The following is a 23,887-nucleotide window of genomic DNA, read 5'->3' as shown; positions in this document are numbered from 1 at the left end:
AGAACCTAAACGGCATTTCTCACATCAGCATCAGTGACAAAAGATCTTTCTATTTTGCATGGCTTCTCTTCAACAAGCTCCATTAGCATGGAGCTAATGGTCTTTATTAGTCTTAGCGTGCGCTCGCCAAAGTCTCGTTCGAAATTTCGTCGCGTGCTGGTGCCTTCGAGCGCCCCGTCCTCTCGCCCGAGGCATCGCTTTATGAAAAATGATCGGTTCCGCGTTTAAGCAATTCGAAAAAACAACGTAATTCGTCGCGCGCGACGTCAACCCAAACCGCGCCGATTCTCTCGCACTCTTCCAGAGCTCCAATCGATCATCTGCCCAAAGTCAATCTCACAGGTCGTCCAACGGGTGGCCTCCAAGCTCTATACGCATCAATCGGCAAGAAAAAGCGCCCAAACCGTTACGGTAACGAAGCGAAGTTTCGAAAGAGGCCTAGAAACGCAAAGAGAGTTATTGTACAGTTGCAGGTAGATGTACTGGAGCTAATGGTCGTTTTGAGATTCATCGAGGTGAGCTCAATACGTACCCTAGGCTACATGTCCTATCTTGCATTGATTCGATTTTTCTCTCTGCAGCTGCTGAGAGATATCGAATTGTTGACGTTATCGGTCAAGGAACGTTTCTGTTCTTATTGAAGCCGAGGTACACTTTGTTTATGTCTAGATAAACTCTTCAGTTCGCTCGTCGGAATGTTTTCTGGTCGGGTGGGAGACGTGTTGGCGTTAAAATTTTCGACTCTCAGAATAAAAGTCTCGGATTTTTGGTCAGACTGCGTTGATAGGAGAAAGTCGATTTTTCTTTTTAAGAAGACTCTCTTATTTTTAGGAAGCCAAATACATGAGAGAAATCAATCGATCGAATTTGTTCGAATCTGGTCACATAATTCGACTTCTGAATAGGAGGGCTCTTTGTTAGGTGTCGTCTGTTTGACGTTTTGGTGTTTTCGTTTTTGTCCGGTCTTCGTCGTCTGCTAGCATCTACCTCACAATCAATCATCCTTGGTACTATTTTAATAACTATCAATTTAATAAAGCAGACCATTCAATTTTTTAGAAGATGAAACTTGGATGTTTTCTCTCTTTTAGTGCAAGTGGACCGAAATTGTAGTGCGTATGAATGGAAAGTCTTCAGTGAGTGTCGCACTTGTGCTGATAGCGCGTTTTCACAGACAACGACTGAGATGACTTCGTTAAGGGCGCTCCCATCATGAATGAGGTAAATCACGCGAGAACTTGTGTAAGCTGAACTCGTTTGAACTGTAAGCCTTTCTTCCATCAATGATCATTGGAGCTTAACACGAAACGACGAAACACAGCAACAACAGACACGAAAGCAGACAGAAGTACGAAAGCAGACAGAAGTACGAAAGCAGACAGAATTACGAAGGCAAAACAGACGGTCAGCAAGAAAGGAATTCCTACGCCAGAAGTCTCAAAACGAGCTGCTGAACGACGAGCAAAAGAATCACCATCGACGCACTGATCGCAGCAGATCGGCTCGCCCCACTCATGGTAATCGTCATCTCGCCAAACGAAGTGTAGTTCTTTCCAGAAAACACACCAGGCGTCTGGCTCGCAATCAAAAAGATCGTTTCCTGAGGAGAGGTCACTTGGTTAGCAGAGTCGAAGTTCTCTCCCCTGTCAGTGCCGGCATCATGTAGAGCCGCAACGACATCTTAATCGGCCCCGTTTTCCACTCGCTCCCCTCGCATAGAGAAACGTCGTGAATCCCAACGAACCAATCCGGACTCGGCGCTATCATGGTTATACTGGAAACGAGCGGATGATCCTTATCGACGACGATGGTCGCCGTACGAGTGCCCGTACCGGACGATCCAATGGAGCTCGTCGTATCGTGATCCCTCACGTTTCCCGCCGTCTTTTGGGCGTCCAACTCGTCCTCGAGCACATCGACGTCGCCTCGTTCGGCGACGTCCTTAACGCCGCGCGTCGCCGTCGCGCCGCTCGTCCACATGACGTAGTTGCCGTTGTGACTCGCCGCGACTGTTCGCGACCAGTGAGCGTTGCTCGGATAGAGCCCCGGGTGGCTTTCCGCCGTCCACGTCGCCGTAAACGTGATGTCGTATGACGGGGATCCCTCCGCCGTGCACGCTCCTCGCGGTCCGCCGACTCGCCTCAGCGTGAATTTACCGAACGGTGCAATGTTTTTACCACTGAAAACGCCCGGGGTTGAACTGGTAATACGGAAAATATTCTGTGGCGGATTCGTTGCTTGGTTGGACGACGTGAAGTTTTTGCCGCTATCTGTTCCAGCGTCGTAGAGCAAGGCGTCTCGTACGATAGAAGCCCACGAGCCGTCGGGGCATACGTCGATGTCGTGTACGCCGGTGAACCAATCGGGACTCGGCCCCATCTTCGTTATAGCGGAGACGAGTGGATGAGCTGCGTCGACTTCGAGTTGAACGCTTGTTTTTCCTGTTGCAGGGATTATTGGTCCGACTCCCTGCTTGCCGACGTTCGAACCCGCGTTTCTAAGTTCGCTGACGAGGATCCACGTGGCGCCAACTTCTGCGAAGAACTTGACTCCGCTCGTGGATTTGATTCCTGCAGTCCACATAGTGTAGTCGGAATTGTGAGTGGCGACAACCATGTTTAACCAATTGGGCTGGTACCTGCTGGGAAAAAGTCCGGGATGAGTGCTTGCACTCCACGTCGCGTCAAACTCAACCCTGTACGTAGCAGTCTCTTTGCACCCAATCGTTGAAGTGGTAGGAGTTGTTCGACTTTGAAGTGCGAAGTTAAACCTCGCCATTGGCTTGACGGGATTATATCCGAAGAACGAACTTTGCGTGTTGTTTGGCATTGTGCCGGTGAGACGATAAATCGGTTCAGCGGGCGAGGTCACCGAGTTGGCGGAAGTGAACTTGAGTCCGCTGTCCGTGCCGGCATCGTACGGGAAGAGGTCGACGGTGACGGACTGTATCCACTTCAATCCGTTGCATAAATCGTAGTCATGCACGCCGACAAACCAATCCGGACTGGGTGCGATCATCGTGATGAGAGAAACGAGAGTGTGGCCGGAGTCAAGGTCGATGTCCCCAGTGCGAGTTCCTGTACCATAGGGAAGGCTGAACCATGTGACCGTATCGAGAACATTCTTCCCAGCACTTTTCATTTCGTTCACGAGGGTGCTTTGAGTGCCGCGTTCGGCGACGTTCTTAACTCCGGCCGTCGCTTTTCCACCCGGTTTCCACATTGTGTAGCCCGAATTGTGACTTCCGCCGACAACGCCCGACCAATGTGCAGAGTGCGTCGGATAGTCTTTTGGGTGGGACGACGACGTCCAGATTGCGGTGAATGTGGCTTTGTACGTAGCACTGCCCGTGCACTGAGAATGGACGACTTTGGGCAAGAGAAGCCAAAGGAAAGAAGCGAGACGCATCATGATTTTGATTTGATATCACGTAATAGAACGTGAGGTGTTATCTACCACATCCGCACAAAAAGGTCTTCTTTTATGCATCCTACGCTGGATACAGCAGCTGACGGCCGGCCGCAGCGACCGCAGCTGACTTCCGATCCTAACAGTCTTAGCGTGCGCTCGCCAAAATCTCGTTTCGAAATTTCGTCGCGTGCTGGTGCCTTCGAGCGCCCCGTCCTCTCGCCCGAGGCATCGCTTTATGAAAAATGATCGGTTCCGCGTTTAAGCAATTCGAAAAAACAACGTAACTCGTCGCGCGCGACGTCAACCCAAACCGCGCCGATTCTTTCGCACTCGTCCAGAGCTCCAATCGATCAGCTGCCCAAAGTCAATCTCCCAGGTCGTCTAACGGGAGGCCTCCAAGCTCTATACGCATCAATCGGCAAGAAAAAGCGCCCAAACCGTTACGGTAACGAAGCGAAGTTTCGAAAGAGGCCTAGAAACGCAAAGAGAGTTATTGTACAGTTGCAGGTAGATGTACTGGAGCGAATGGTCGTTTTGAGATTCATCGAGGTGAGATACGTACCCTACATATCCTATCTTGCATTGATTTGATTTTTCTCTCTGCAGCTGCTATGTTGGCTGAGAGATATCGAATTGTTGACGTTATCGGTCAAGGAACGTTTGCTGTTTTTATTGAAGCCGAGGTACACTTTATTTATGTCTTGATAAAAACTCTTATATTGAGTGCGTTCTTTTGGAGGATGTTTTCTGGTCGGGTGGGAGACGTGTTGGCGTTAAAATTTTCGACTCTCAGAATAAAAGTCTCGGATTTTTGGTCAGACTGCGTTGATAGGAGAAAGTCGATTTTTCTTTTTGAGAAGACTCTCTTCTTTTTAGGAAGCCAAATACATGAGAGAAATTAATCGATCGAATTCGTGCGAATCTGCTCATATAATTCGACTTCTTGTAAGAAAGAGAAAATGATTTTTTCCAAACGTCGTCTAGAGCAGAAATAATATTTTGTTTTTCTAGAATGCATTTTTATTTGACAGGCACGCGTGTCTTGTATACGAACTTCTATCATCTCGTTGCCTGCGTCATGGCATAGAAGTAAAACAATTCTAGATAGATGAGCATTGGGTTATTAGATTGGACTGTAGGTTATTCCTCCTGCAGAAGATTGCCAGTCCAAGGTTGGTAAGAACTGCCCTTTCTATAAGACACTTGTTTGTGTAAATGGTTAACTAATTGATTAGAAATTTGACCCTTAGCACTTTTTAGAGGATGACATTTCTGAGACAAATTTCTATTCAAGTTCTGACAGCTCTCAACTATCTCTCTGTGTAAAAAACGCTGTAGCATTTGCTTCTGCGTTGAGGAATTGTGACTATGTTTAGATTGAATATAATACACGCTGATTTGAAACCAGAAAACGTATTATTTGTACACGGTACGCGTGTTTTATCAGTGTTTCGAAGTACATAGAAAACAGCTTGTCTTACGTGCAGATGCACCAAGAAAAAATTCGATTAAGGTTATCGACTTTGGCAATGCTCTTCACAACACTCCATCTGAAGTAAGGAAAATCATACCAGTATGGAGAATAAAGGGATATCGTTTCCATAGCTTGAGCCGTATTATGAAAAATTTGACGTTCAGAGTTTGTGGTACAGAGCACCGGAGGTAGGAGAATTTCTCAATAGTCTAAATTTGCACTCTACTGGTACGCAGGTTCTTCTTGGAGTTGAAATTGGTCTCCCTATAGATGTATGGTCAGTCGGCTGCATTCTCCTCGAGGTCAGATAAATAATCAATCCTTGCGTACACTCTTCTAGTTTGCCGTGACAGCTCTACGTCGGAAGACCCGTGTTTAAGGCACGACGAAAACAAGACATACTGGACCAGGTGATGACGACAGCATTTTCTTAATCATTATTCTAGTCTTTTTTTCCTAGATGGTTCGTCTTCTTGGTCCTCTACCTGATTCTCTTTACAAGAAGCGAAAATTTGCGACACTGCTTGCACCTCGTTTCGAGAACCCTAAAGGTTAGCACGAAATTTCTGTTCTGACGTCACCTACGTTTTGATTTTAGACTCGTGCCGTATTACGGCGTCGGAAAAGATCTACGCGTTCTTTTCCAAAATGAGACGTCAGGGACGACAGGAGCGAGAATTTGCCGATTTTCTTTCGCATCTCCTTTGCTATTGTCCAAGTGAGTTTGCTAGCTTGTCTGATCATCGAGTCTTCAATTATTAGATTAGACTCCCGAGCACGTCCGTCGAAGGCTCTTTTACACCCTTTTTTAAAATGTGAGCTTCCCTTGCAATTGTGCTTGAACGAGGCCCCGCTTTATAACGAGACGAATTGGGGAGACGATCGATTCTCCATCGACCGAAGCAAGTGCGCGACTTTGCTACGTCGGAACGACTCAGACGAAGCCGTAACCGAGCAGATGATTTTGCAGAACTCCCGTGGAGAGATTGAACTAAAAAGCAGCGGCATTGCTGCGAGGACATACGCGGAAAGAGATAAGACTTCTGTGGGAGAAACGAACGGTTTGATTGAACCGAAGAAGAGGAAGCTTTCGACTGAAGACGACGCTGTGGTACTTCTCGAATTGGGTGCAGAAGGAACGACGAAGACCGGCGTCGCAGAGAAAGCGGAATCAAGCGAAAGCGAAGACGTAAAGCAACGCTTTTCGATTTCATAAGCGAGTATTTTCATTTTAGGATATCATATTATTGGAAATGCCTAACAAATGACGGAAGTCTCCCAACGAGAGAGTGTGCATTGATTCACACTATTCTGCGGAATATGATAGTCTTTTTCCTTGTGGGAAACAGATATCCCAGACAGTATCATTTATCTACTTTCATACATTTTTTTCCCCCTTTCTCTTTAGAACAGTGGTCAGTGGGTGCCAAAGAATGTTTTATTGTATTATATGACTGAGCGCTCAAGCACAGGAAAAAAAACCCAAGCCTGTCAATTATTCTACTGTACGCCGAAGGGAGACAGGTGCCGTTGCAAGACATTAAGAGCGTCGTTGTAGACAGTCAGATCTATAGTAGAGTAGTATGACGTAATGATGATTCTTTAGGGGGGGTGGACTCACCGAAGTCGTCTCCGTAGCTGTAAGCGCTCTGAGCGACGAATCGACCGTCGAATCCCACCGATACGACCAATTCAACGACACCCTGCATTGACGAAAACTGGACGCAGCAAAATCGGAAGAAGAGTCCTTCTTTTTCTGAGTTTCTTACCGTTCCGAAGCCGCAGTCGACGCTAACCTTTTGCTTGTCGCTCGTTTCGACTGTCATTGAAGAGCCGGACACCTGAGGGAGAAAGAAAGGACGATTTTCCCCCAAAGGGTCCCTCTCTCGCGCGAGCAAACATTTTCGATTCTTCCAACCAGCACGCAGTCTTTGCCTCTGTACTTATGCGCGAGCGACTTGTTGATAAGCGGCATCGCGACATGAGAACCTTCCATCGCGCGCCAAAGACCGGGTTTACCGCACGTTAGAGTCGCTAACTCAAGAGAAAGACGCAGAAAATGGCTTATCCAGGCTACGGCGGCGGCGCGGTAAACTTCTCCACCAGCCCGCTTTGCGCATCATAAAACATAAGTCATTCTAGCCAGGCTACGGGGCCCCACCCGGGGCTCCTCCACCAGGAGCCTATCATCCCGCTCAAGGAGGCTATCCGGTAAGTTTGAGCTACTGGATGCGATAGATTCGATGTTTTAAACTTTCGTTCTGCTAGCCAGCAGCTGGCTATCCGGGCGGGCCACCGGGAGGAGTCGATCCTCTTTACGGCTATTTCAGCGCCGTTGCTGGAGCGGTAAGTTCTCATTTGGGGAGATCTGGTTATATTTGCTATTTTTTTCTGATTTTAGGATCAGCAAATCGATGCTCGCGAATTGCAGCGGTGTCTTACTTCGTCTGGAATCGCTGGCTCCTATCAACGTAGAATTAGAATGTTTTTTCTTTTCTGCGTTTGTTTTACGGCGTTTTGTAGAGTTCAACCTGGATACGTGTCGAATCATGATTACCATGCTCGATGTAAGTCATTGTCATTGTCTCTCCTCTAGATGCAGCAGTTTTGGTGTGTAGAGAGACTATAGTGGCAAAATGGGATTTACGGAGTTCAAGGAACTCTGGGGAGTTTTGAACCATTGGAAAGTATGTAACACAAAGAAAGCACCTGTCATGTCTTCAATGATAATTTTGGGGGGCTCGTATTTACATCTGGGTTCTCTATGTGGGCTAATCATTCATTATGCTAACTAACTATTGATCAACTCTCCAGAACAGTTTTGCTACATATGACAGAGACCGCAGTGGCACTGTAGAACCTCACGAATTACATGCAGCAGTCGCCAGCTTTGGTATATGAACATAGTAGTCTTCTTCCTTTGACTTCTAAACACCGCGCGGCGGACTCTCTAGGGTATCGTTTAAGTCCCCAGGCGCTTTCAATTCTCGTTAAGCGCTATTCGACTGACGGAAGAATCGCTTTCGACGATTTCGTGGCCTGCTGCATTCGTCTCAGATCTCTCACTGGTACAGTTATCCACAAGCAATGTAATCTCGATTCCCAAGTCATTTTCCCCTCAGACTCATTTAGGAAGAGAGACACTGCTCAACAGGGAGTAGCCTCCTTCGGATATGATGATGTAAGTTTCTTAATATTACAAAATTGCAATGTATTTTATTTAATCTATAATCTTTAGTTCATTCAAGTTGGGATGTACATCTGATTTGACTACATCCGTTTGCAAACTCTTGCTGTTGTCGTTTACTGTGTCGCGGTTGCTGCTGCTTCTGTACAGGGAAACCTCGCGTTTTCTCTGACGATCTATTGATTTATGATGTTAGTTATAGTGTCATATAGCCTTCTATGAATCGTCGTCGCTATCAGAATCGTCGCTTTCGTCGTCCGACTCGCTACTGTGAGCTAAATCAGCAGCTAAATCAGCAGCTACACAAAAAAACGTCAATCTGCCTGGAGAAGAAGAATCAGAAAGGGATGACTAACTTAGCTGTTTGATAAACGGGTTCTCTTCCTCCTCCGGCTTCTCCTCCTCCTTCTCCTTCTTTTCGTCATCATCGTCGTCATCATCGTCATCGTCAGAACTGTCGCTGCCGGACGAAGATGATCCGCTTTCTGACAGAGAGCTCATTGATGGGCCTTTAGCAGCAGCCGGCTGTTCGCTGGTAGCCACAGTAGTAGCAGTAGCAGCACTAACAGTAGTAGCACTAGTGCGCTGTACGATTGGATCGGGAGCCAATGGGGTGACAGGATTTGTTAGAGCCGTTTTCTTGGCGCCGACCGTCTTGCTTCCATTTTCCCTGTTTGGTGCAAAGAGACAAGTAGGTATTCATACATCTACTGGGAGGTTGGGAGGTGTACCCTACATAACATAGTGTAAAGTCAGGATAGTACTTAGAAGATAATCTCATTTGTGTGTAATGAGTGTCTGTCTGGCACTTATGTCTATCCTGACTTGACAGTGGTATTCGATTATTTTTACTCCTGGTTACCGCATTCTTTTCACTTGTTTTAATTGGAGATAGCTCGTCAGTTTTTCGAGTGTGACCGTCTATGGCAAAGACAATGAATGGCAACAATTTCTCCCTTCTTCTACACGTACTCCCGTCTTTTCGTCGACAATCAGCACGCACTCTTTCTGCAGCGGCTGATCCGAGCCCTGATATTCGGTTACGTTATCCTGAGGAGGCGATCTCACGGCTCATTAGAGGAAACTCGCGATTCCTTTTCTTACCTGGCCGGAAGGCACTGTGAGAGACACATGGCCACCGGGTTTGACTTTGAGCTCTGCGGGATCTGTACTTTCGGCCGTCGAAGCCGGTTTGAAGTCGTCTAAATAGATTCCGGAACGCTATGACGAAAGGGGATGTGAAGGGGAGTCTCTTTCTTACAGCGTATTTTGTGAAATGATATCGAAGAGTTGCTGCTAAAACTCTCTCCTAGCCGTAAATCGTACTCGCGATCCGGCTGGAGTTCCATTTCCTCTTTTTTCGGAATAAAAGCAAGGCCACGCCTACGTACTTTGGTAAGCGTGCGCAGTGAGTAAAAACATCGCTTCCCTGTTTTGAATCCTCTCGCTCGGCAATGATCAGCTCGCGAAAGCCGATGCCGGGTCGCAAGCGATTCGCAGCGAAGCGAATCCCATTGGAATCGTTCGAACCGGTGCGAAACAATCGCGACGTTTACGTTTTCACGTCCGCTTCGCTCCGCAGAACAGTCCATCGAAGCTCCTCCGACGCAACGACAATCGTGCGACGAGCACGCGAGAACCGCCGTCGGAAAAGAAGCGAAGCGCAAACGACGAAGCGACGCCGCGCGACGAAGGGGCGAAAACGAGCAAGAGAAAGATCTCGTCCCTCAAAACGCTCTGGGATCGAGTCGTCACCTCAGTCAAATCGGCTATCGACGAGCTCTTCTTCGACGAGAGCGAAACGGAAAATCGAACGAAAGCGCAGAGAATATTTTCACCACCAAAAGTATTTTAAAAATAATTATTGCATTACCTATATGTATGATGTCTAATAGAAAGCTAGGACTAGTCTAGCCGCTCTCAGAACAATGAGATCTCGTCAAAAAAAGCATGCCAGCTCTCCGTACAAGCGGGGTCATCACGTTCTCGATCTCACCCCCGCCGATTTGGATTTGTCGCTCGGCGGCGACGCCACGCAGTTCTGGACGGCGCCGTCCATCATGCACGGCTCTCTATCATCTCCGTCGTGGAAGCGCGACGAATCGTCGCCGGTGTTGAGACAGCCGAGAAAAATCCGCAACGCGGCGCTGAGAGAGTATTATAAGGAACCCGTGTGGGATGCATTTGGGGTAGAAGAGGAGAAAACCGTTGAGGAGGTGGAGGAGGAGGAGAAAAGGAAGACAAAGCGTCTGAGAACTTTTCCTCTCCAGTTCTAAAGTCCGTTCCTCCGCCGCCTCCGGCTCCCCCTCCGCCGCCGCCGCCGCCACCGCCGCCGCCGCCGCCGCCTGCGGTGTCGGATTGTGCCGGATCTCACGTCTCGTCGAAATCGTCTGCCGTTCTCGAGGGCATGCAGCGGCGCTTGCGAACGCGAATCAAGCGGAAGATCAACATGGACGAGAACGACGTGAAGACGCCGAAGAAGGGCGTTGGAAAGAAGGTCGATCGATGGGTCGAGATTCAGTCGCGAAGTCGGAAGATGAGCGTCGCTCAGTTTCAAGCTTTGGCGGAGAAAAAACGAAGTGAAGCCATGGAATTGATACAGGTAAAAGCCATTTGGATTTTTTGAATTTTAAGATTGCATGGATTGATAATTATTTAGACGTTGAATAGCGATATTTCGTCTGATATGGACGAATTGAGGAGAATTTCCGAGACGTTGTCCGCCGCAAGTGAATGGTATCCAGGTGGAAATAAAGAGATGAAAGTAAGGAAGAAATCAGATAAGCTCTATTTTGTATAATATTTCTGTTTTAGGCGCTAATTCCTATTTGGGCGAGTGTCGAGAAAAGAGTCGAAATAATAAATGAATTTGTGCAGGTATACCGTATAAGCAATTTTCAATCAACGATTTCCTATTTATCTATTAGCTGACTGAAACCATGGCATCGTGCGTCGACCAGTCACTCGCCGACTATCCCAATTTAGATAGACAGCTCTCTTTTTTACACGACGAATTTCAGCAGAAGCACAGAACGTGGGGACCAGTTATTCAATCGAATGCTAGGTAAACGAACAAACGTCGACACACACTACCATCAAAGTCAATTTTTTTGAAGAGCATGGAAGGACCTTGGTTTGCCAGTCAACGATTCCCTCCTAGACAAGGCACTGAACCACGTAATTCAAATCGTTTCTACGCATGGAGAGAAAGCGGTCGAAGAATGCAATCGGCTTCGTCGCGTCAACCGCAAGAGATCATCTGACCTGAAAAAGGTACGTATATAATCCCGTTTAGCGTATATGTGAGAGTGAGGAGGGAGCTATAAGCCCTGTAGGTGCCTGGCCTTTAGTCCTAGTCATAGCACCTTTCTAGGCTAAACGATACGTCGAAACGAGCGTACGAATGCTGTGCAACTGCGTCGGATACCTGAGCGCCAGGGGCCAGGTTAGCCAATGGGTCGTCGATTGCGCCATTGCGTTTCTCCGCGTGGCTGAAATGCAATACGATTCGCACGTGAAAACGGGAGGGAGACAGGTAGGACGCGGGAGTTCGATTCATTCGGGGGGGAGGGAGCAAACGCACGTCCGTTCCATATAGGTCGTCGTTGAGCACTTTGAGGAAAACTTGAAACTGTTTCAAATTCTAAAGAGCTTAGCGCGCGAAATCAAACCGAAAACTCGATGGGGTACAAAGCAAGGTTCGAACCGCGCGGATTCATCGACATAGAAGCAGTGCGAACGCGTCTTTCCTTTCGTAGGCTTCTTTACTGTTTTGACGGAAGAGGATGGCATTGGCTGTATCGCCTACGATTCCTGCGTTCGTCTTCTCCAGCACGTCAGCTTGGCAGCCGGACCCCTTTTGTCCACGCCTAGCGGCGTTTCGCCAGGGACTTCTAAACAGGTAAGAGTTTACGTCGTTACACGAGAACTTTATTGACTGACGTACAGTATATTCGCGTCTAACGTCATTTGACTGCTAATTCGATTTCTTGCGATAACACGGCAAACGATTTATCTGTTATTTTTTGTCTCTTTGAACGCACACGCGTCTCTTTATTCAAGAATCGTATAGGGATTCTCTATGTTTACAGGTTATTCTGTGGATGATGTTCGGCTGCAAATACGTCAATTCGACGTTGGATATGCTCGGAGCCGACAGGGCCGACGAAAAAGGTTTGACTTTGTTGCTGGAGTCGTTAGAAAGTTTAGAGAGTGCCCTTCCCGATTTGTAGTATGTACAGTTTAGGTTTGACGCAATCAATTATTTTCTAGAGTTCCTCTCGCGCACATCCTTTAGCGTAGTCTGACGCGTTTTGCATAGAAGACGCACGAGAGCGAAGTGCATTATTAAAAAGTACTTGCGTGAGACCCACCCATGCAATCAGAACACGCGCACGGTTTCTTCTTTGTATTCCGTATAGTGACGCATTAGTTTTGCATACAAAACGCGTGCATCATGTATTATAAAGCATCAACTACTTGCACCCGCAGTCATGGAATGACAGTAGTAGTCATCTCATCATGATGGCCCCGCCCGCCGCATCACGTGGAGGTCTGGATGCCTACGACTCTAGCTCCCCAGTGCCGCCGTGAGGCATTGCACATTGCTAGGCCGATAGTCGCGGTCCAAGACCGGCCGGCTCTTGGCGATCACGCACGGTGTGTTACAAACCTCAGGACAGTTTTTTAAGTTACCTTTACACGAAGATGCTGGCACCATCCCGCAGCCCGTCCGTACAGGTCTCACACAAATGTGTCTGAACCCTGAGCTCTGCTGAAGGTTGACTTTATATTGGGTAGGGAGACCATTTATTTGGCTCGTTATTCTTCGCAGAGGTATCTCGTTTTCCGCTTTCGTAGCGAGCTTTATGGAGGATTCGTAGATACAGGCAAACTGAAATGGAAAAGAAATTGAAACGTCTTTCTGGACACGCGCCAACGATAGTAAGAACATCAAAGGAATGCTTACTATTAATCCTTTTCTAAACCGTGTGCATTGAGACTCTTCAGCTGAGAGCATTACCACGCCGTCACCGTCGATGATCAAATCAATAGACGTGATTTCCGTAGAAGTGCCAGAGAATCACTAGGGTAGCTCTCCAAAGAAGACCGCAATTTGCCGCGCAATCTCTTTCTTCGACCGACGTTTAAAAAGCTCCGAAGCCGAACAAAAAGCTGGAGCGAGTGGCACCCTTATGCGTGCAGCGTCGAGATGGATTTCTTGCAAGGGAGAAAAGGAAATTTTGAATGGGATGCATCGAGTTTTCCAAAGGTTAATTTTCGGTGTCCTTATTATATTTCAATATAAGTGTATACATCATGTACGTAGGGGCGAGAGGAAAACAAAAGCTTGAGCTGCGTGTTGAGAGATTACAAAGCACCAGCAAACGTTTATAGCTACTAAAGTCAAGGGTTTTTTCTCTTGCTCTCTTCAATCGTCATTTCTCTCTTTAGGCATTGTCGACCGACTTGTGACAATAGAGATCCTTCAGCGCTTTCAGCTCCTCGATCAGCGTCTTATTCTGCGCTTCGAGAACGGCGACTCGATTCTCGAGACACTTGACGTATTCCTTCTTCTTCCGCCTGCATTCCTTCGCCGCCTCCCTAAACACGCGAGCAAACCACGACACGTGACGTCATTACGGAACGAGGGGTAGCAATAACAAACGAAGGGAAAAGGGACGCCGCCGACGCGAAGCGCACCTGTTCTTCATGAGTCGCATTTCGCGTTTGCGCGTCGAATCTTCGGCGAGCTGCTGCGGATTCGGCGACTGGATGACAACGCCTTGCGTCGGAAGCGCGCCCAACGAAGGCATGCGCTGGATTTGTCCGGCAGTGACGAACGCCGTCGCGGCTCCGCCGACGGGACTCGCGCCCACGCCCGAAACGCGTACCTGATATAAAAAGAAAAAAAACCAGTCAAAATACCGGGGGGCAGAGTTGGAACCGCGCGCGCGCGCGTGCCTGTTGGGGTTGTGGAGAATTGAACGTTATCACGCTTGGTTGTCCACCCGCTGTCGCTGACGAATTGGCGACGACTTGGAACTGAACGCCGGCCGCTGGATCGTGTATCATCGACGTTACTGCTGCCGTTCCTGGTGTCTGATAGCCTATGACGCCGGTGTTCGTCGTCACGATGTGTCGTATGCCGGTCGCGTCCGGATTCCCTTTGCTGTCGGCACCGTCTTTGAGTTCGTCGAATATGCGCCTGCGAGACGGAGAATGGACAATAGCTAGCGATCGGGCGGAGGGAAAAGGACCGAATGGAAACCGTCGATCAGCCGCGATGACGTCAATAGGTGGCCAACAGACACGCCTACCTGCCACCAACGGGGGGGAAACGCATATATCCGGAATTAATAAGAGAGCGCGCACGCGAGTAGTGACGTAGGGACTTAGTTTTCGTCGTTCTCTTTTCCTTCTCGCCCATAAAAGCGATCGATTACTCACCGATACGACGGACGACGATTCAAATCGCGTCTCTGTCGCTCTTCTTCGGTGAGTTCCATGTCCGAATCGTCGCCGTCGTCTCCGCCACTGCCGCCGCCGCCGCGATCGGCTCCCGCATCTTCCGCTGCCTGCCCGACCATTCCCGTCGTTATAACGGTCGATTGGGGCGGCGGAAGAGCCATTCGGGCCAACATTCGCGGATCGGATGGCGACGGCTCAATGGTCGGCTTTTCTTCTTCCATATCTTCGTCCGGCTCGCGAGTCATCGAGACGACTGACACGTTGACTTCGTTTGAATGCGATGTTTCGTCCATTTGGCGAGATGCTGATCCATCGCGACGAAGGAGGAAGGAGAGAAAAACCCGTTATCGTTTCGTTTAGCGACGTTGCGCGGGGAAACGCGTTCGTGAAGCGGACGAAGGAGAGAGGAGAATGAAGCGGGATTACGTAGGGTGTACTGTAGGGACGTTGTCAGGACGCGCTTTACTGCGAGGGAAGGGGCACTAGCGAACGCGACGTCACTGGTACGTCACCTTTTGCGTTCTTCTTTCCGAGGGATGCCCTGACGCAGTCGAAGAGGAGTCACACGAAACAATGACGTACCGTTGCGCTTGCGCCGTTGCGATGTTGTTCAAAGGCGATCGCCCATTGGCTGAGGGGAGTCGACGTATTGCGGCAATTCGACGCAAAATTAGCTTACATAGAAGGTTCAAAAGGTTTTTCGGTTGCCTTTGGTGCCGATTTGGCCTCTTTTCGATGCGTTTTCGGTCGAAATAAGCGAGATTTCGCTGCATTAACGCACTCTAGTTATCCGGGTCGCTCTCAAGTTAGCGCTCAAAAGAAAAGTCGTCGTTCTAAATGGAAATCGACTGGTTTTCCACTCGAGACGCTTTGAAACAATTAGAACAGCTATTGAAATGTCAAATATGGTAAGATCGCGCTGAGAATCCCTTTAGAAACACCGTTTCCCTCACATCGCTTCCTCTCCGAGGACAGCGATCACTCCTTTCGCGATCCGGTAACGGTCGAAAGCTGCGATCACCACTTCTGCCGCGACTGTGCCGAACGCGTAATAAAAGGGGCCTCCTCTTCGTGCCCCCAATGCTCGAAGCCAATATGGATGCGAGACCTGAAAGCGAATCGCGCTTTCGCCAATACTCTTTCCGCTCTCAATCGACTTCGTCCGCTCGTCGGAATGGGACCGCGTCCCGAAAGCGATCGCTCACTATCGAAAGAAACGGGATCGTTGTCCAAAACGTCGAAGAACATATTCAAAATTCCTGCTCCACCAAAACGAGAAACGGTCCGAGATGCGGTCGTCATAAACGACGACGAAAACATAGATAATGAGACCGAGAACATAGGGAATACAACTAGAAGAACGGGTCAAAGAAATGCACCTCGACGATGGTCTTATCCTTATCCTTCGACATACGTTCCTGAAGAGAAGAGAAATAGTGCCACTCGAAAGAGACGAAGTGATGAAGGAGCAGCGTCTTCTAGACGCGGTAACAAGAAGAAGGAGACGATCTCCAAGGATCTCGATGAGGAGAAACTCAGAGAAAAACCTTCGCGACGTTCGGAGAAGAAGAACGGCGTTTCGAAGAAGAAGAATTCAAAAGGAGAAACGCCTCTTCACGTGGCCACTATAAAAGTGAAATTTAGACATAGAAAAAAAATTGGGATTAGTTTGAGGGGTTCCTTAGGGCGATCTAGGCGAGGTCACGAGCCTTTTGACTCTCGGAGCGGATCCCAATTCGAAGGACAACGCCGGATGGACTCCACTGGTACGAGGAAAATGAATAGTAAATTCTGTCTATAGTTCACAAAGACGGGGTTTACTCCCTTTAGCCAATAGTCTGTTTACGTTTCTTTGGTTTGTAGCATGAGGCTAGCAATCACGGGTTTTATTCCATTGCTGAAGTGCTTATTGACTTCGGAGCCGTTGTCAATATGCCTGGTATGGACAATTTGACGCCCCTACACGACGCCGTGGCGAATGGTCACACGGATCTCGTTAAATTATTAATATGTAAAGGCGCTTCAATGACGGCGAAGTATACTGTCGAAATCGATTCGCCAATTAGTTTATATGCGTTATGTAGAGATGCTCAAGGGTTAATGCCTATTAATTTCGCCGTTTCTGCTGACATGAGAAAAATGCTAGACGCTGGCAAATCTCCGCAGATAGCAGTCCCTGCGGACTCGCCGTGTTTACCCTCTCCCAAAGTACGGAAGATTTTACGTAGATACGAATGTGAAAAAGACTGAATGTCTGTTAGGCTTCACCCAAGTCGGCCCAGCCCCTTTCTTCGATCGTTCTTCTCAGCACGAGCCTCGACGACAGGCAAAAAGTGAGTATGTGGAAATCGAGTGTAGAGCTTATTTATGTCTTTTCCATATAGGATCGCGTCAAGCAACTGACTCGCCAGCAAAAGGCACTCACCGTCGATTCTTTCCGTTCCTTTGGTTCGAATAGACTCCACGTCAAACAACCGTCTCCTAAGAAAGATTTCTCCTTTAGTCACACACCTCGTTACGAACTGCGATGACGATTACCATTGTCCTCGCACTCTAAAATACCTCCAAGCGCTCGCCGCCGGCAAATGGATAGTCCGATTTCAATGTAATAGCACTCCTAATAATATAATAGAAGTCGTTTCATGTACTTACGACCTTACCCAGGGGTCATCGATAGCCTAGAAAAGGGAACGTGGCAAGACGAAGAACACTACGAAGTACGCGACGCCGTCGGCGTGCGTCACGCGACGGCACCGGCGCGCTCTCGCCACAACGCCGCGAATAAAGTAAAGCGAAGAAACGAATCGCGCTCACCTTTAGATATGATCCCCCCTCTCTCCCTCCCCCTCAAGCTTCCTCCGTTATTCGACGGCTGTCGATTCTATTTACACGGCGATTTTCTTCGGCCTATGCCGAAGCGAGACGACCTCGCGACGCTGATTCGTCTCGCCGGCGGTCGTCTCCTCGTGCGCGAACCCAAGTCGGGCGACGACAATTCCGCTTTGGAGGTGAGCGTTCCCTATCATAGCCCCGAGAGCGATTTCTCTTGGGTATTGATCATTTACGATCCGAAATCCGAGCGACAACGAAGTGTTGCTAACGGGAGGTTTCATTTTCCTGCCGTTCCCGTGACCTGGCTGCTTGATTGTCTAACTAAATTCAAACTCGAGGAACCTGTCGTGCAATGATGCGTGTTGTTTTTTAGCGCTCTACGCGCGCGCGCCACAAACAAATAGACGGACACAAACAGACACTGTTAGACGGATAAATTGAGCGCATGGATCAGGTCAGGAGACAATCATCCAGTCTTCGTGCGTTCTCTTTTCTCGTCGATCTCATTTTGCAATTTCTTCTTTTCGTCGATGCGTTTCTTGTGTAATTCCTTTTGCGACTTAGTAGGAGATACAGCGGGGAAGTCGCTTTCGTCGCCGCTTTCGCCGTCGCTTTCGCCACCGCTTTCACCGCCGCCACTTGATTTCATCATAGCGGTAGTGGGATCGACTGTGGTTGGAGTCTCCATCTCTTTGCATGTTCCCAGCGTTTCCTTTCTTCCCCGTCTCCATGACCACCACCAATATCTCGTTTCCCTGCAGTAGAGTATTCAGTGTTCACGGAGATAGTGCGGGTAAGGGATTCTACTTACGGTACTTCGCATGTGAGCCCCTCGCGACATGGGCAATAGTGAGCGTGAGAAGCGGAACTGCAGCAGTCGTCTTTGTCTGCCAATTTCTTGCAAACGGATCTAAACGAGTCGTCTGAGAATGTAGGGCGCTCAAGTCTTCGTCTCATATATTTATACCTTTCTTCGCCACTGTGGACTCGTGCACAGCACAGACCTGAATCGCATTCCGAAAGGTTATTACATCTCGCTCCCTCTGTGCCACTGGGCTTCGGTGCTGAGCATTGCCCGTTGTCGCAGAGAAAATTTCCGCAGCACTGTGCGTCTTTTCCACAGCGTTCGTTTTCGTCCAGGCACTGGCTACACTCTCCCGTCTTATCGCAAACAGGTGTCGGAGCGCTGCAATCGGCATCACTGTAGCAACCCTACGCAGTCGCGAGTTGGTTAGTCAGTTGGTATCTAGACGCGTTCCTAGTTATACCGAGCAACGCCACATCCATCCGCAACCGAATCTCCAATAGCCGTGACGACTGGAATGACGACTGGAATGACCGTAACGACCGGAATGACCCCGGTAGCCGTGTCCCGTCACCACCGACGCGGTGAGGCAGCAGAACGCCAGAACAAAGAGTGCTGTGGACATTGAGTCGTCTACGCAGTGACGATGCGCTTGGTCTTGTGACCGCTTTTGAGATCGTTTTACGCCCTGGAGGAAGGGAAGACGTTATCGTAATGACAGTGCGTAAGAGACTAGGGAAAAGTCACGGGCAAACAATGACCAACAACGTGGAGCTCGTCGGTTACGTTCCTTCCTTTCTTTCGAGCTTCTCTTGTCGATTCTTCTCCTTTTCTTCTATCTTTCGTAGTCGTTCGCGCTCTTCTTGGGATAGTGTAGGCGTTTCGATTGTTGGCAGTTCGCTCAGAAGCTTTTCGTACCGTCTTCTCTCTTTCTCTTCCAGCCTTTGCAATCGCAGCATTTCTTTTACTTTTTTGCGCTCTAATCTCTTTTTCTCTCGTTCTTTTTCTCTCTCCTTCTTTTGCCTTTCCCGTTCCAGTATCTTTTTCTCTTTTCTCGACAGCGTGCGATTGAGGCTAAGCTCGATGCTGGGCAGCTCTCTCATCAAACCGCCAGAATCCAGGTCGTCTGTAGGGGAGATACTTTCAGTACTTGGGTCTGTAGAATCCGTAGGCGCTTCGATTGTTGTTAGCTCTCTCAAAAGCTTTTCTTGCCGTCTTCTCTCTTTCTCTTCCAGCCTTTTCAATCGCATCTGTTCTTTTCTTTTTTTAGTCTCTAATCGCTTTATCTCTCGTTCTTTTTCTCTTTCCTTCTTTTGCCTTTCCCGTTCAAGTAGCTTTTTCTCTTTTCTAGTCAGCGTGTGATTGACGCTGGGCGGCTCTGTTATCGAACTGCCAGAACCCGACAGGTCGTCTGGTTCTGGAAAGATATGCAGGGCGCACAAACGAACGTCTCCTTTGACAAAAAATCTCGAGTAATAACTTTTCCAAAATTCGGTCTCCCTTCAAAAAGGCAAACAAATTTGTCAGTGACTTTTTACATTGAACAGGATTCTCTCACCGTCCTAGGCACTTATACCCACTCTTGCACGGACATTCGTACTCTTCAACGGAACCAGACATGGAGCAATAACTTCCCACGCTACCAAGCTGTTTGCAGACGTGTCTGAATAAGAAAACAATTGATAGGCATCACACCAAGTGAAATATACATGTACAACCCTTCGCTGTACTTGTCCTTCGCACAACAAAGTCCTCGATTGCAGTCTTGATGCCTATTGCAACGCGCTCCCGGCTGCCCGGGCGTCTTCGGGAGCCGACAACGTGCCGCCGAGCATATCAGCTGGGAGCAGCAGTCGTCATCGCGTCTGCACGCTTCTTGCTCCGACAAGCACTGGGTGCAGAAGCCGAAGTCGTTGCAGACAGACGGTCCAGCGCAGTGTTCGTTCGAAGTGCAGCACTGCAGTGGGCATGTTATTGTACAGCTAGATATCATGTTTCGTATACTTTGCAGTAACGGATCCAGCCGATCAATCTGCAGACGAGGCACGTCTCGCGAGTTCTGGTTTGAAAGCTCGAGGCCGTTGTCGCCACGAGAAAGGCACATAGGGCGAAAAACGCAGGTTGGTACTGCATCGTCATCGAATACTTACGTAAATGAATCACGTGATGAAACCGTTAACGCAAACCTTAAGCATCGACACATTACAGTTTGCATTTGAGCAGTCACAATGCAGCTCCTTCTACTAGTAGTGGCAATTTCTAGTGGGTTATTTCAACGAACCCTTTGCTACTCGTTCGGTCTTGGCAAACGCCAAAGACACAGTAGACACCCTGGTCGACGCAGCAATCATCGATCTTCTTGCATGCCGCTCCTTGAGGCAAACATTGGGTCTTTGGGGAGCAGTAGCCCTGGTTGCTGCAGACCGAATTAGCCGCCGACGTGCAGTCGTCGTTGGAATTGCAGCACTACAAAAAACGCTCAGCTAAACGCAGTGAGAAGAAGTAGCGGAGGACTCATACTTCGCATGGGCGGAACCAGTTGATCAAATTACAGACAAAGCAGCTGCTGCGTCGACTGGAGGAGAAACTTGGAGCTGCAGCTACCGTAGCTACAAGGAGAACACAGATGAAAGCGGGTCGACACTTCATGACGCAGAGGCCGCAGGTGTATCGACTAATGACGTCATGTGTAATTTTAGAAATTTGAATGCCAGAAGCCCCAGCACGTGAGCTGCATTACGCCCCGTTGATATCGATTTAGCGAACACAATTGATAGGAAGTGACGTGGCACATTTCTAAGGGGCGAAGAGCTTGGCGTGTAATGGAGTCACTCGACATCGCAGAATCGCATCAAAGCGGCTTCGATCTCGACTTCTCCGCTTTCCTCGACGCGAATCTAACCTCTAACGTACCAATACGACACGAAACCGTCTCCATTCCCCCCCGATTTTCTCCCCAAGCAGACGGACCCCGACGAAATCGACTTGTCATCGGACCTACTCTCGAGCCTTCTCAACCCGGACGCGTGCGGCCTTCTCGCCGACGCCGCCGACGCCGTCGACGACGAATTCTTCGACGCGCCGTCGTCGTTCGTCGAACCGATTCCGGCTCGCGAAACGATCGAACTCGATCACAATTACGCGCGACTAGGCGACGCGACGACGACGACGACGACGACGACGACGCAATTTCATCTCGCCGACGACATTCTCGCTCTCTGCGACGGCGTAGAGTCGACGAACAAAGTCGCCGGCAACGGCGGCGAACAGCCGGACTTCGGTAAGACACGCCCACGCAAGTCTTTATGTTTTGACTTGGACACGCCCTCGCGTATATTGTTTAGGATATGAATCGATGGCTGTTTTGTCGTCGCCGGGTGAAGGCAGTGGAAGTGATTCGGAGTCGTCGTCGACGTCTTCGCCGTCGTCGACGTCGACGTTGTCGCCGAAGGCTGTGGGGACTGCGACGGTGGGAAGTTTTGGCGTTGTGAGGCCGTCTTTGTGCTATGCGAGTCCGCTGTCGGTTTTGGCTTCCTTTCCTATACCGCGGCTGAAACCGTTGTCGAAAAAGGAAGAGATTGTGAGAACGATTAATTGATGCGTTTTTGACTATTTAATTATTGGGAGTCTCCTTTGTCTAGGAGGTGAAGCCTGTTGAGTTGACTGACGAGGAGAAGGATGCGTTTTTGGCTGAAGGCCTGCCTATACCTACAACTTGGCCTCTGACAAAAGTAGGCAAAATTTCCAAGGGGGAGGGTTCTCCTAAATTGACTCTTCAAGGTGGAGGAAAAGACCATGAAGGCTGTGAGACGAAAAATTCGAAACAAAGTCAATTTAGTCACCGACAACTTTTTTTTGAACAATGCATAATCTTTATTTCTTCCAGGCCTGCGCGGCGGCAAGTCGGCAAAAGAAGAAAGAGTACATCGACACGCTGGAAAGAAGGTTAGGGGAGACGCGCAGCAATCAGAGGTTGTATTTCTATTGGTTCTCTTTTCCTAGGGTACAAACCTGTACTGAAGAAAACCAGCACCTTCAGAAAAAAGTCGATTCTCTTCAGTGTCAGAACAGGTAAAATTTAGAAATGCAATTATTGTACAGGCTTCTCAATAGTTTTTGTAAGGTCACTTCTGGCCGAGTTAAAAAAGCTTAAGCAGAGCATATCCAATTCCGTTCAAGCCGTTGCGTCAAGTCGATCCGCTCAGTCTGGAACGTGTATCATGGTAAATAAAATATCTATCCACCGACATCTAGTTGTCATTCATTGGGGCTTAGGTCTTGGTTCTTTGTTTTGCGCTCGTATTTCCCCAGTGGATGCCTGTAAGGTTTTTGGGACGGTCATCCGCACAGACTCCCTTTGATTATACGACGCCTTCAGGTAAGCGTAACGTATTTTGCCACAAAAAAGGAATCCTACGATGTTGTATCTAGTTCAAGGCCGATCTCTTCTGGACTACGACGACGATTGGTCTTTTCTGGGATCTGCTTATAATTTCATGTGCTACTACATGTCTTGGGAAAGCGAAAAGAAGTCACGGTATGACCACCCAGACGTCATTGCAAAGGCTACGTGGACTCTGAATTCGACAGCTGTAGAGAATAGCACTACTGTGGACATTGTAGCATAATTTTTTAGTCATATAGGCACCGGTATTTACTAGTAGGTAGAATATAGATATCTCTGGATACAGTATCTATAGAACGTGTATCCGGGTTTGCGTACAGCTGCGGCTCGCGTGTAAAACGCTCAAAAGAGCCGTCGTGCACCGCTGTTTTAGCTATTTTGTCTTCGCTGTTGTCGTCACCGAGCCCTGTTGCTCTCGCGAAGCCTCCGAAAACAAGACCACGGGCCTCAATTTCAGTTGTGGAGCGCATTTCTTTTGCGAATCACGAACTATCGATCGGGCGTGCAAACGAGCTAGCTCGTGTGCTCGAGAATGAACAAAAGAAAGCCGACAGTAGGGAACCCACCCACCCACGAAACGGACGTATATACACCGCTTGCTCGCGTGGCGGCCACGCGTTTTGTGCACATATATCTACAGTATTTATTTCTACAAACTCGACCGTACACTCCATGCAGTTACTAAAAAATCTACCACTTGTCCTACGTCTTCCTCGTTCTGCCTTCGTCTTCGTCGTCGATCGTCTTCTTCTTTCGTCGCGCGACCTAAAAAAATCGTATTAGTCACTGCCAAATAATCGTCGTACGTACCTTTTGGTTGCGTCCGTATTAGCGTTATCCAGGCTACACCGCGTGGAGGTTCGGACGCTTCGTAGCCCAGGGAAGTCTTCGCAAAGCGATGACTCCCTTCCAAAAAGTTTCGGGTGAGTTGCTGCTTCATCAGCCCCCTCAATCAGTATCCGCCTGGACGAGTAGTCGGTCCCTAATACCGAGTCCCCCGGCGCGACGATACCTGACCACATTGGTAAGCACAAGGCTAAGAACCAGGGCTTCTGAGTTGGAGAACGGCCGACCACTGTTTGTAGAGGCCGACAAGAAAGACAGTGCAATGCCGAATAGACTTCACCTGAGCCGGATCATCGTCGGTCTAATCGTGCTATCGGGTGAGAAAAGTGCCGGCAACCAGACCGTTTTTGAACACCCCCTCCAAGCCGTAACCGCTCGAGCCTAGCGCGGTTCGTGCTTGTTAGCAACAATAAGACCTAAGCGATCGTTCTGCCCAGTGCGCGTACCGAGGCCGAA

The 23,887-nt window shown here is 48.8% G+C and overlaps 10 protein-coding genes and 1 pseudogene across 22 annotated transcripts; 5 read left to right on the top strand and 6 right to left on the bottom strand.

Annotated features, from left to right (window-relative positions):
• The first annotated feature begins 7 nt into the window (after window positions 1-7).
• On the top strand, window positions 8-6,867 carry LOC136194713 (uncharacterized). 11 transcript variants are annotated; one of them, XM_065983925.1, is made up of 25 exons: window positions 10-246; window positions 305-411; window positions 468-515; window positions 582-769; window positions 832-1,007; window positions 1,092-1,136; window positions 1,201-1,221; window positions 1,297-3,691; window positions 3,750-3,856; window positions 3,913-3,960; window positions 4,018-4,094; window positions 4,151-4,225; window positions 4,288-4,356; window positions 4,423-4,500; window positions 4,551-4,583; window positions 4,672-4,733; window positions 4,788-4,840; window positions 4,899-4,966; window positions 5,017-5,073; window positions 5,122-5,187; window positions 5,239-5,295; window positions 5,346-5,436; window positions 5,484-5,603; window positions 5,653-6,074; window positions 6,121-6,867. In XM_065983925.1, the coding sequence occupies exons 8-25, from the start codon at window positions 3,654-3,656 to the stop codon at window positions 6,151-6,153; spliced, it is 1,554 nt and encodes a 517-aa protein (XP_065839997.1). In that variant the 5' UTR covers window positions 10-246; window positions 305-411; window positions 468-515; window positions 582-769; window positions 832-1,007; window positions 1,092-1,136; window positions 1,201-1,221; window positions 1,297-3,653; the 3' UTR covers window positions 6,154-6,867. The 11 variants fall into 11 exon arrangements, 10 of the variants coding, with proteins under 10 accessions (XP_065839998.1, XP_065839997.1, XP_065839995.1 ...); XM_065983923.1 differs by having other exon boundaries at window positions 1,060-1,136; XM_065983921.1 differs by having other exon boundaries at window positions 1,060-1,136; window positions 1,270-3,691.
• LOC136194711 (uncharacterized) lies at window positions 1,031-3,553 on the bottom strand. Its single transcript, XM_065983915.1, has one exon. The coding sequence runs from the start codon at window positions 3,409-3,411 to the stop codon at window positions 1,612-1,614; it is 1,800 nt and encodes a 599-aa protein (XP_065839987.1). The 5' UTR covers window positions 3,412-3,553; the 3' UTR covers window positions 1,031-1,611.
• LOC136194721 (uncharacterized) lies at window positions 6,302-6,899 on the bottom strand. Its single transcript, XM_065983939.1, has 4 exons — window positions 6,786-6,899; window positions 6,655-6,726; window positions 6,507-6,603; window positions 6,302-6,453 (listed from the first exon to the last, which is right to left on the bottom strand). The coding sequence occupies exons 1-4, from the start codon at window positions 6,879-6,881 to the stop codon at window positions 6,386-6,388; spliced, it is 333 nt and encodes a 110-aa protein (XP_065840011.1). The 5' UTR covers window positions 6,882-6,899; the 3' UTR covers window positions 6,302-6,385.
• Window positions 6,886-8,279, top strand: LOC136194720 (sorcin-like). Its single transcript, XM_065983938.1, has 10 exons — window positions 6,886-6,974; window positions 7,028-7,096; window positions 7,154-7,231; window positions 7,287-7,356; window positions 7,409-7,452; window positions 7,504-7,572; window positions 7,700-7,778; window positions 7,840-7,953; window positions 8,008-8,066; window positions 8,124-8,279. Exons 1-10 carry the CDS (start codon window positions 6,945-6,947, stop codon window positions 8,148-8,150), a joined length of 639 nt encoding a protein of 212 aa, XP_065840010.1. The 5' UTR covers window positions 6,886-6,944; the 3' UTR covers window positions 8,151-8,279.
• On the bottom strand, window positions 8,058-9,468 carry LOC136194719 (ELL-associated factor 1-like). The gene is made up of 6 exons (XM_065983936.1): window positions 9,334-9,468; window positions 9,177-9,274; window positions 9,045-9,122; window positions 8,935-8,993; window positions 8,429-8,742; window positions 8,058-8,371 (listed from the first exon to the last, which is right to left on the bottom strand). Exons 1-6 carry the CDS (start codon window positions 9,419-9,421, stop codon window positions 8,289-8,291), a joined length of 720 nt encoding a protein of 239 aa, XP_065840008.1. The 5' UTR covers window positions 9,422-9,468; the 3' UTR covers window positions 8,058-8,288.
• On the top strand, window positions 9,459-13,525 carry LOC136194722 (uncharacterized; annotated as a pseudogene).
• On the bottom strand, window positions 13,346-15,147 carry LOC136194717 (cyclic AMP-dependent transcription factor ATF-1-like). 2 transcript variants are annotated; one of them, XM_065983934.1, is made up of 5 exons: window positions 15,056-15,147; window positions 14,523-14,847; window positions 14,037-14,280; window positions 13,776-13,966; window positions 13,346-13,676 (listed from the first exon to the last, which is right to left on the bottom strand). In XM_065983934.1, exons 2-5 carry the CDS (start codon window positions 14,834-14,836, stop codon window positions 13,523-13,525), a joined length of 903 nt encoding a protein of 300 aa, XP_065840006.1. In that variant the 5' UTR covers window positions 14,837-14,847; window positions 15,056-15,147; the 3' UTR covers window positions 13,346-13,522. The 2 variants fall into 2 exon arrangements, with proteins under 2 accessions (XP_065840006.1, XP_065840005.1); XM_065983933.1 differs by lacking the exon at window positions 15,056-15,147 and having other exon boundaries at window positions 14,523-15,040.
• Window positions 13,672-17,844, top strand: LOC136194709 (BRCA1-associated RING domain protein 1-like). Its single transcript, XM_065983914.1, has 10 exons — window positions 13,672-15,451; window positions 15,519-16,176; window positions 16,229-16,309; window positions 16,407-16,579; window positions 16,628-16,751; window positions 16,805-16,876; window positions 16,928-16,991; window positions 17,047-17,148; window positions 17,208-17,329; window positions 17,396-17,844. The coding sequence occupies exons 1-10, from the start codon at window positions 15,381-15,383 to the stop codon at window positions 17,729-17,731; spliced, it is 1,803 nt and encodes a 600-aa protein (XP_065839986.1). The 5' UTR covers window positions 13,672-15,380; the 3' UTR covers window positions 17,732-17,844.
• On the bottom strand, window positions 17,719-18,835 carry LOC136194718 (uncharacterized). Its single transcript, XM_065983935.1, has 4 exons — window positions 18,644-18,835; window positions 18,343-18,587; window positions 18,187-18,285; window positions 17,719-18,130 (listed from the first exon to the last, which is right to left on the bottom strand). Exons 1-4 carry the CDS (start codon window positions 18,803-18,805, stop codon window positions 17,842-17,844), a joined length of 795 nt encoding a protein of 264 aa, XP_065840007.1. The 5' UTR covers window positions 18,806-18,835; the 3' UTR covers window positions 17,719-17,841.
• Window position 18,836: 1 nt separating this feature from the next.
• On the bottom strand, window positions 18,837-20,872 carry LOC136194716 (uncharacterized). The gene is made up of 5 exons (XM_065983932.1): window positions 20,701-20,872; window positions 20,185-20,646; window positions 19,899-20,137; window positions 19,739-19,843; window positions 18,837-19,680 (listed from the first exon to the last, which is right to left on the bottom strand). The coding sequence occupies exons 2-5, from the start codon at window positions 20,317-20,319 to the stop codon at window positions 18,963-18,965; spliced, it is 1,197 nt and encodes a 398-aa protein (XP_065840004.1). The 5' UTR covers window positions 20,320-20,646; window positions 20,701-20,872; the 3' UTR covers window positions 18,837-18,962.
• On the top strand, window positions 20,482-22,873 carry LOC136194714 (cyclic AMP-responsive element-binding protein 3-like protein 2). Of its 2 annotated transcripts, XM_065983928.1 has the most exons (11): window positions 20,482-20,906; window positions 20,958-21,089; window positions 21,145-21,460; window positions 21,525-21,760; window positions 21,822-21,911; window positions 21,961-22,008; window positions 22,067-22,125; window positions 22,183-22,251; window positions 22,304-22,403; window positions 22,456-22,558; window positions 22,612-22,873. In XM_065983928.1, exons 2-11 carry the CDS (start codon window positions 21,003-21,005, stop codon window positions 22,806-22,808), a joined length of 1,305 nt encoding a protein of 434 aa, XP_065840000.1. In that variant the 5' UTR covers window positions 20,482-20,906; window positions 20,958-21,002; the 3' UTR covers window positions 22,809-22,873. The 2 variants fall into 2 exon arrangements, with proteins under 2 accessions (XP_065840000.1, XP_065840002.1); XM_065983930.1 differs by lacking the exon at window positions 20,482-20,906 and having other exon boundaries at window positions 20,943-21,089.
• The last annotated feature ends 1,014 nt before the right edge of the window (window positions 22,874-23,887 follow it).

This window comes from Oscarella lobularis, chromosome 13, assembly GCF_947507565.1.
Source record: "Oscarella lobularis chromosome 13, ooOscLobu1.1, whole genome shotgun sequence".
In the NCBI taxonomy this organism is placed as follows: Eukaryota; Metazoa; Porifera; class Homoscleromorpha; order Homosclerophorida; family Oscarellidae; genus Oscarella; species Oscarella lobularis.
Note: the sequence above shows the minus strand (reverse complement) of the source record. Positions and strands in the feature narration are given on the sequence as shown.

Excerpts from the sequence above, each read along its gene's own strand:
- LOC136194711 (XM_065983915.1), bottom strand. The coding sequence starts at position 3,411 with ATGATGCGTCTCGCTTCTTTCCTTTGGCTTCTCTTGCCCAAAGTCGTC.
- LOC136194713 (XM_065983926.1), top strand. The coding sequence starts at position 3,654 with ATGATCGGTTCCGCGTTTAAGCAATTCGAAAAAACAAC. Across the intron at positions 3,857-3,912 it reads AAAGCGCCCAAACCGTTACG|TTGCAGGTAGATGTACTGGA; the intron begins GTAACGAAGCGA and ends GTTATTGTACAG. Across the intron at positions 4,095-4,150 it reads CTGTTTTTATTGAAGCCGAG|GATGTTTTCTGGTCGGGTGG; the intron begins GTACACTTTATT and ends GTTCTTTTGGAG.
- LOC136194721 (XM_065983939.1), bottom strand. The coding sequence starts at position 6,881 with ATGGAAGGTTCTCATGTCGCGATGCCGCTTATCAACAAGTCGCTCGCG. Across the intron at positions 6,604-6,654 it reads TCGACTGCGGCTTCGGAACG|TTTTCGTCAATGCAGGGTGT; the intron begins GTAAGAAACTCA and ends TGCTGCGTCCAG. Across the intron at positions 6,454-6,506 it reads CAGCTACGGAGACGACTTCG|ATCTGACTGTCTACAACGAC; the intron begins GTGAGTCCACCC and ends ACTCTACTATAG.
- LOC136194720 (XM_065983938.1), top strand. The coding sequence starts at position 6,945 with ATGGCTTATCCAGGCTACGGCGGCGGCGCG. Across the intron at positions 7,097-7,153 it reads CCGCTCAAGGAGGCTATCCG|CCAGCAGCTGGCTATCCGGG; the intron begins GTAAGTTTGAGC and ends TCGTTCTGCTAG. Across the intron at positions 7,779-7,839 it reads TGCAGCAGTCGCCAGCTTTG|GGTATCGTTTAAGTCCCCAG; the intron begins GTATATGAACAT and ends CGGACTCTCTAG.
- LOC136194719 (XM_065983936.1), bottom strand. The coding sequence starts at position 9,421 with ATGGAACTCCAGCCGGATCGCGAGTACGATTTACGGCTAGGAGAGAGT. Across the intron at positions 9,275-9,333 it reads ATCATTTCACAAAATACGCT|ACGACTTCAAACCGGCTTCG; the intron begins GTAAGAAAGAGA and ends GAATCTATTTAG. Across the intron at positions 9,123-9,176 it reads TCACAGTGCCTTCCGGCCAG|GATAACGTAACCGAATATCA; the intron begins GTAAGAAAAGGA and ends TCGCCTCCTCAG.
- LOC136194717 (XM_065983934.1), bottom strand. The coding sequence starts at position 14,836 with ATGGACGAAACATCGCATTCAAACGAAGTCAACGTGTCAGTCGTCTCG. Across the intron at positions 14,281-14,522 it reads AATCGTCGTCCGTCGTATCG|GCGCATATTCGACGAACTCA; the intron begins GTGAGTAATCGA and ends TCCGTCTCGCAG. Across the intron at positions 13,677-13,775 it reads ATGCGACTCATGAAGAACAG|GGAGGCGGCGAAGGAATGCA; the intron begins GTGCGCTTCGCG and ends TCGCGTGTTTAG.
- LOC136194709 (XM_065983914.1), top strand. The coding sequence starts at position 15,381 with ATGGAAATCGACTGGTTTTCCACTCGAGACGCTTTGAAACAATTAGAA. Across the intron at positions 16,580-16,627 it reads GGCGCTTCAATGACGGCGAA|AGATGCTCAAGGGTTAATGC; the intron begins GTATACTGTCGA and ends TGCGTTATGTAG. Across the intron at positions 16,752-16,804 it reads CGTGTTTACCCTCTCCCAAA|GCTTCACCCAAGTCGGCCCA; the intron begins GTACGGAAGATT and ends AATGTCTGTTAG.
- LOC136194718 (XM_065983935.1), bottom strand. The coding sequence starts at position 18,805 with ATGTCCACAGCACTCTTTGTTCTGGCGTTCTGCTGCCTCACCGCGTCG. Across the intron at positions 18,286-18,342 it reads GTCCACAGTGGCGAAGAAAG|ATCCGTTTGCAAGAAATTGG; the intron begins GTATAAATATAT and ends CGACTCGTTTAG. Across the intron at positions 18,131-18,186 it reads GGGCTCACATGCGAAGTACC|GGAAACGAGATATTGGTGGT; the intron begins GTAAGTAGAATC and ends ACTCTACTGCAG.
- LOC136194716 (XM_065983932.1), bottom strand. The coding sequence starts at position 20,319 with ATGACGATGCAGTACCAACCTGCGTTTTTCGCCCTATGTGCCTTTCTC. Across the intron at positions 19,844-19,898 it reads AAGGACAAGTACAGCGAAGG|ACACGTCTGCAAACAGCTTG; the intron begins GTTGTACATGTA and ends TTTCTTATTCAG. Across the intron at positions 19,681-19,738 it reads GGGTATAAGTGCCTAGGACG|GGAGACCGAATTTTGGAAAA; the intron begins GTGAGAGAATCC and ends GCCTTTTTGAAG.
- LOC136194714 (XM_065983928.1), top strand. The coding sequence starts at position 21,003 with ATGGAGTCACTCGACATCGCAGAATCGCATCAAAGCGGCTTCGATCTC. Across the intron at positions 22,126-22,182 it reads ATCGACACGCTGGAAAGAAG|GGTACAAACCTGTACTGAAG; the intron begins GTTAGGGGAGAC and ends CTCTTTTCCTAG. Across the intron at positions 22,252-22,303 it reads TCTCTTCAGTGTCAGAACAG|GTCACTTCTGGCCGAGTTAA; the intron begins GTAAAATTTAGA and ends AGTTTTTGTAAG.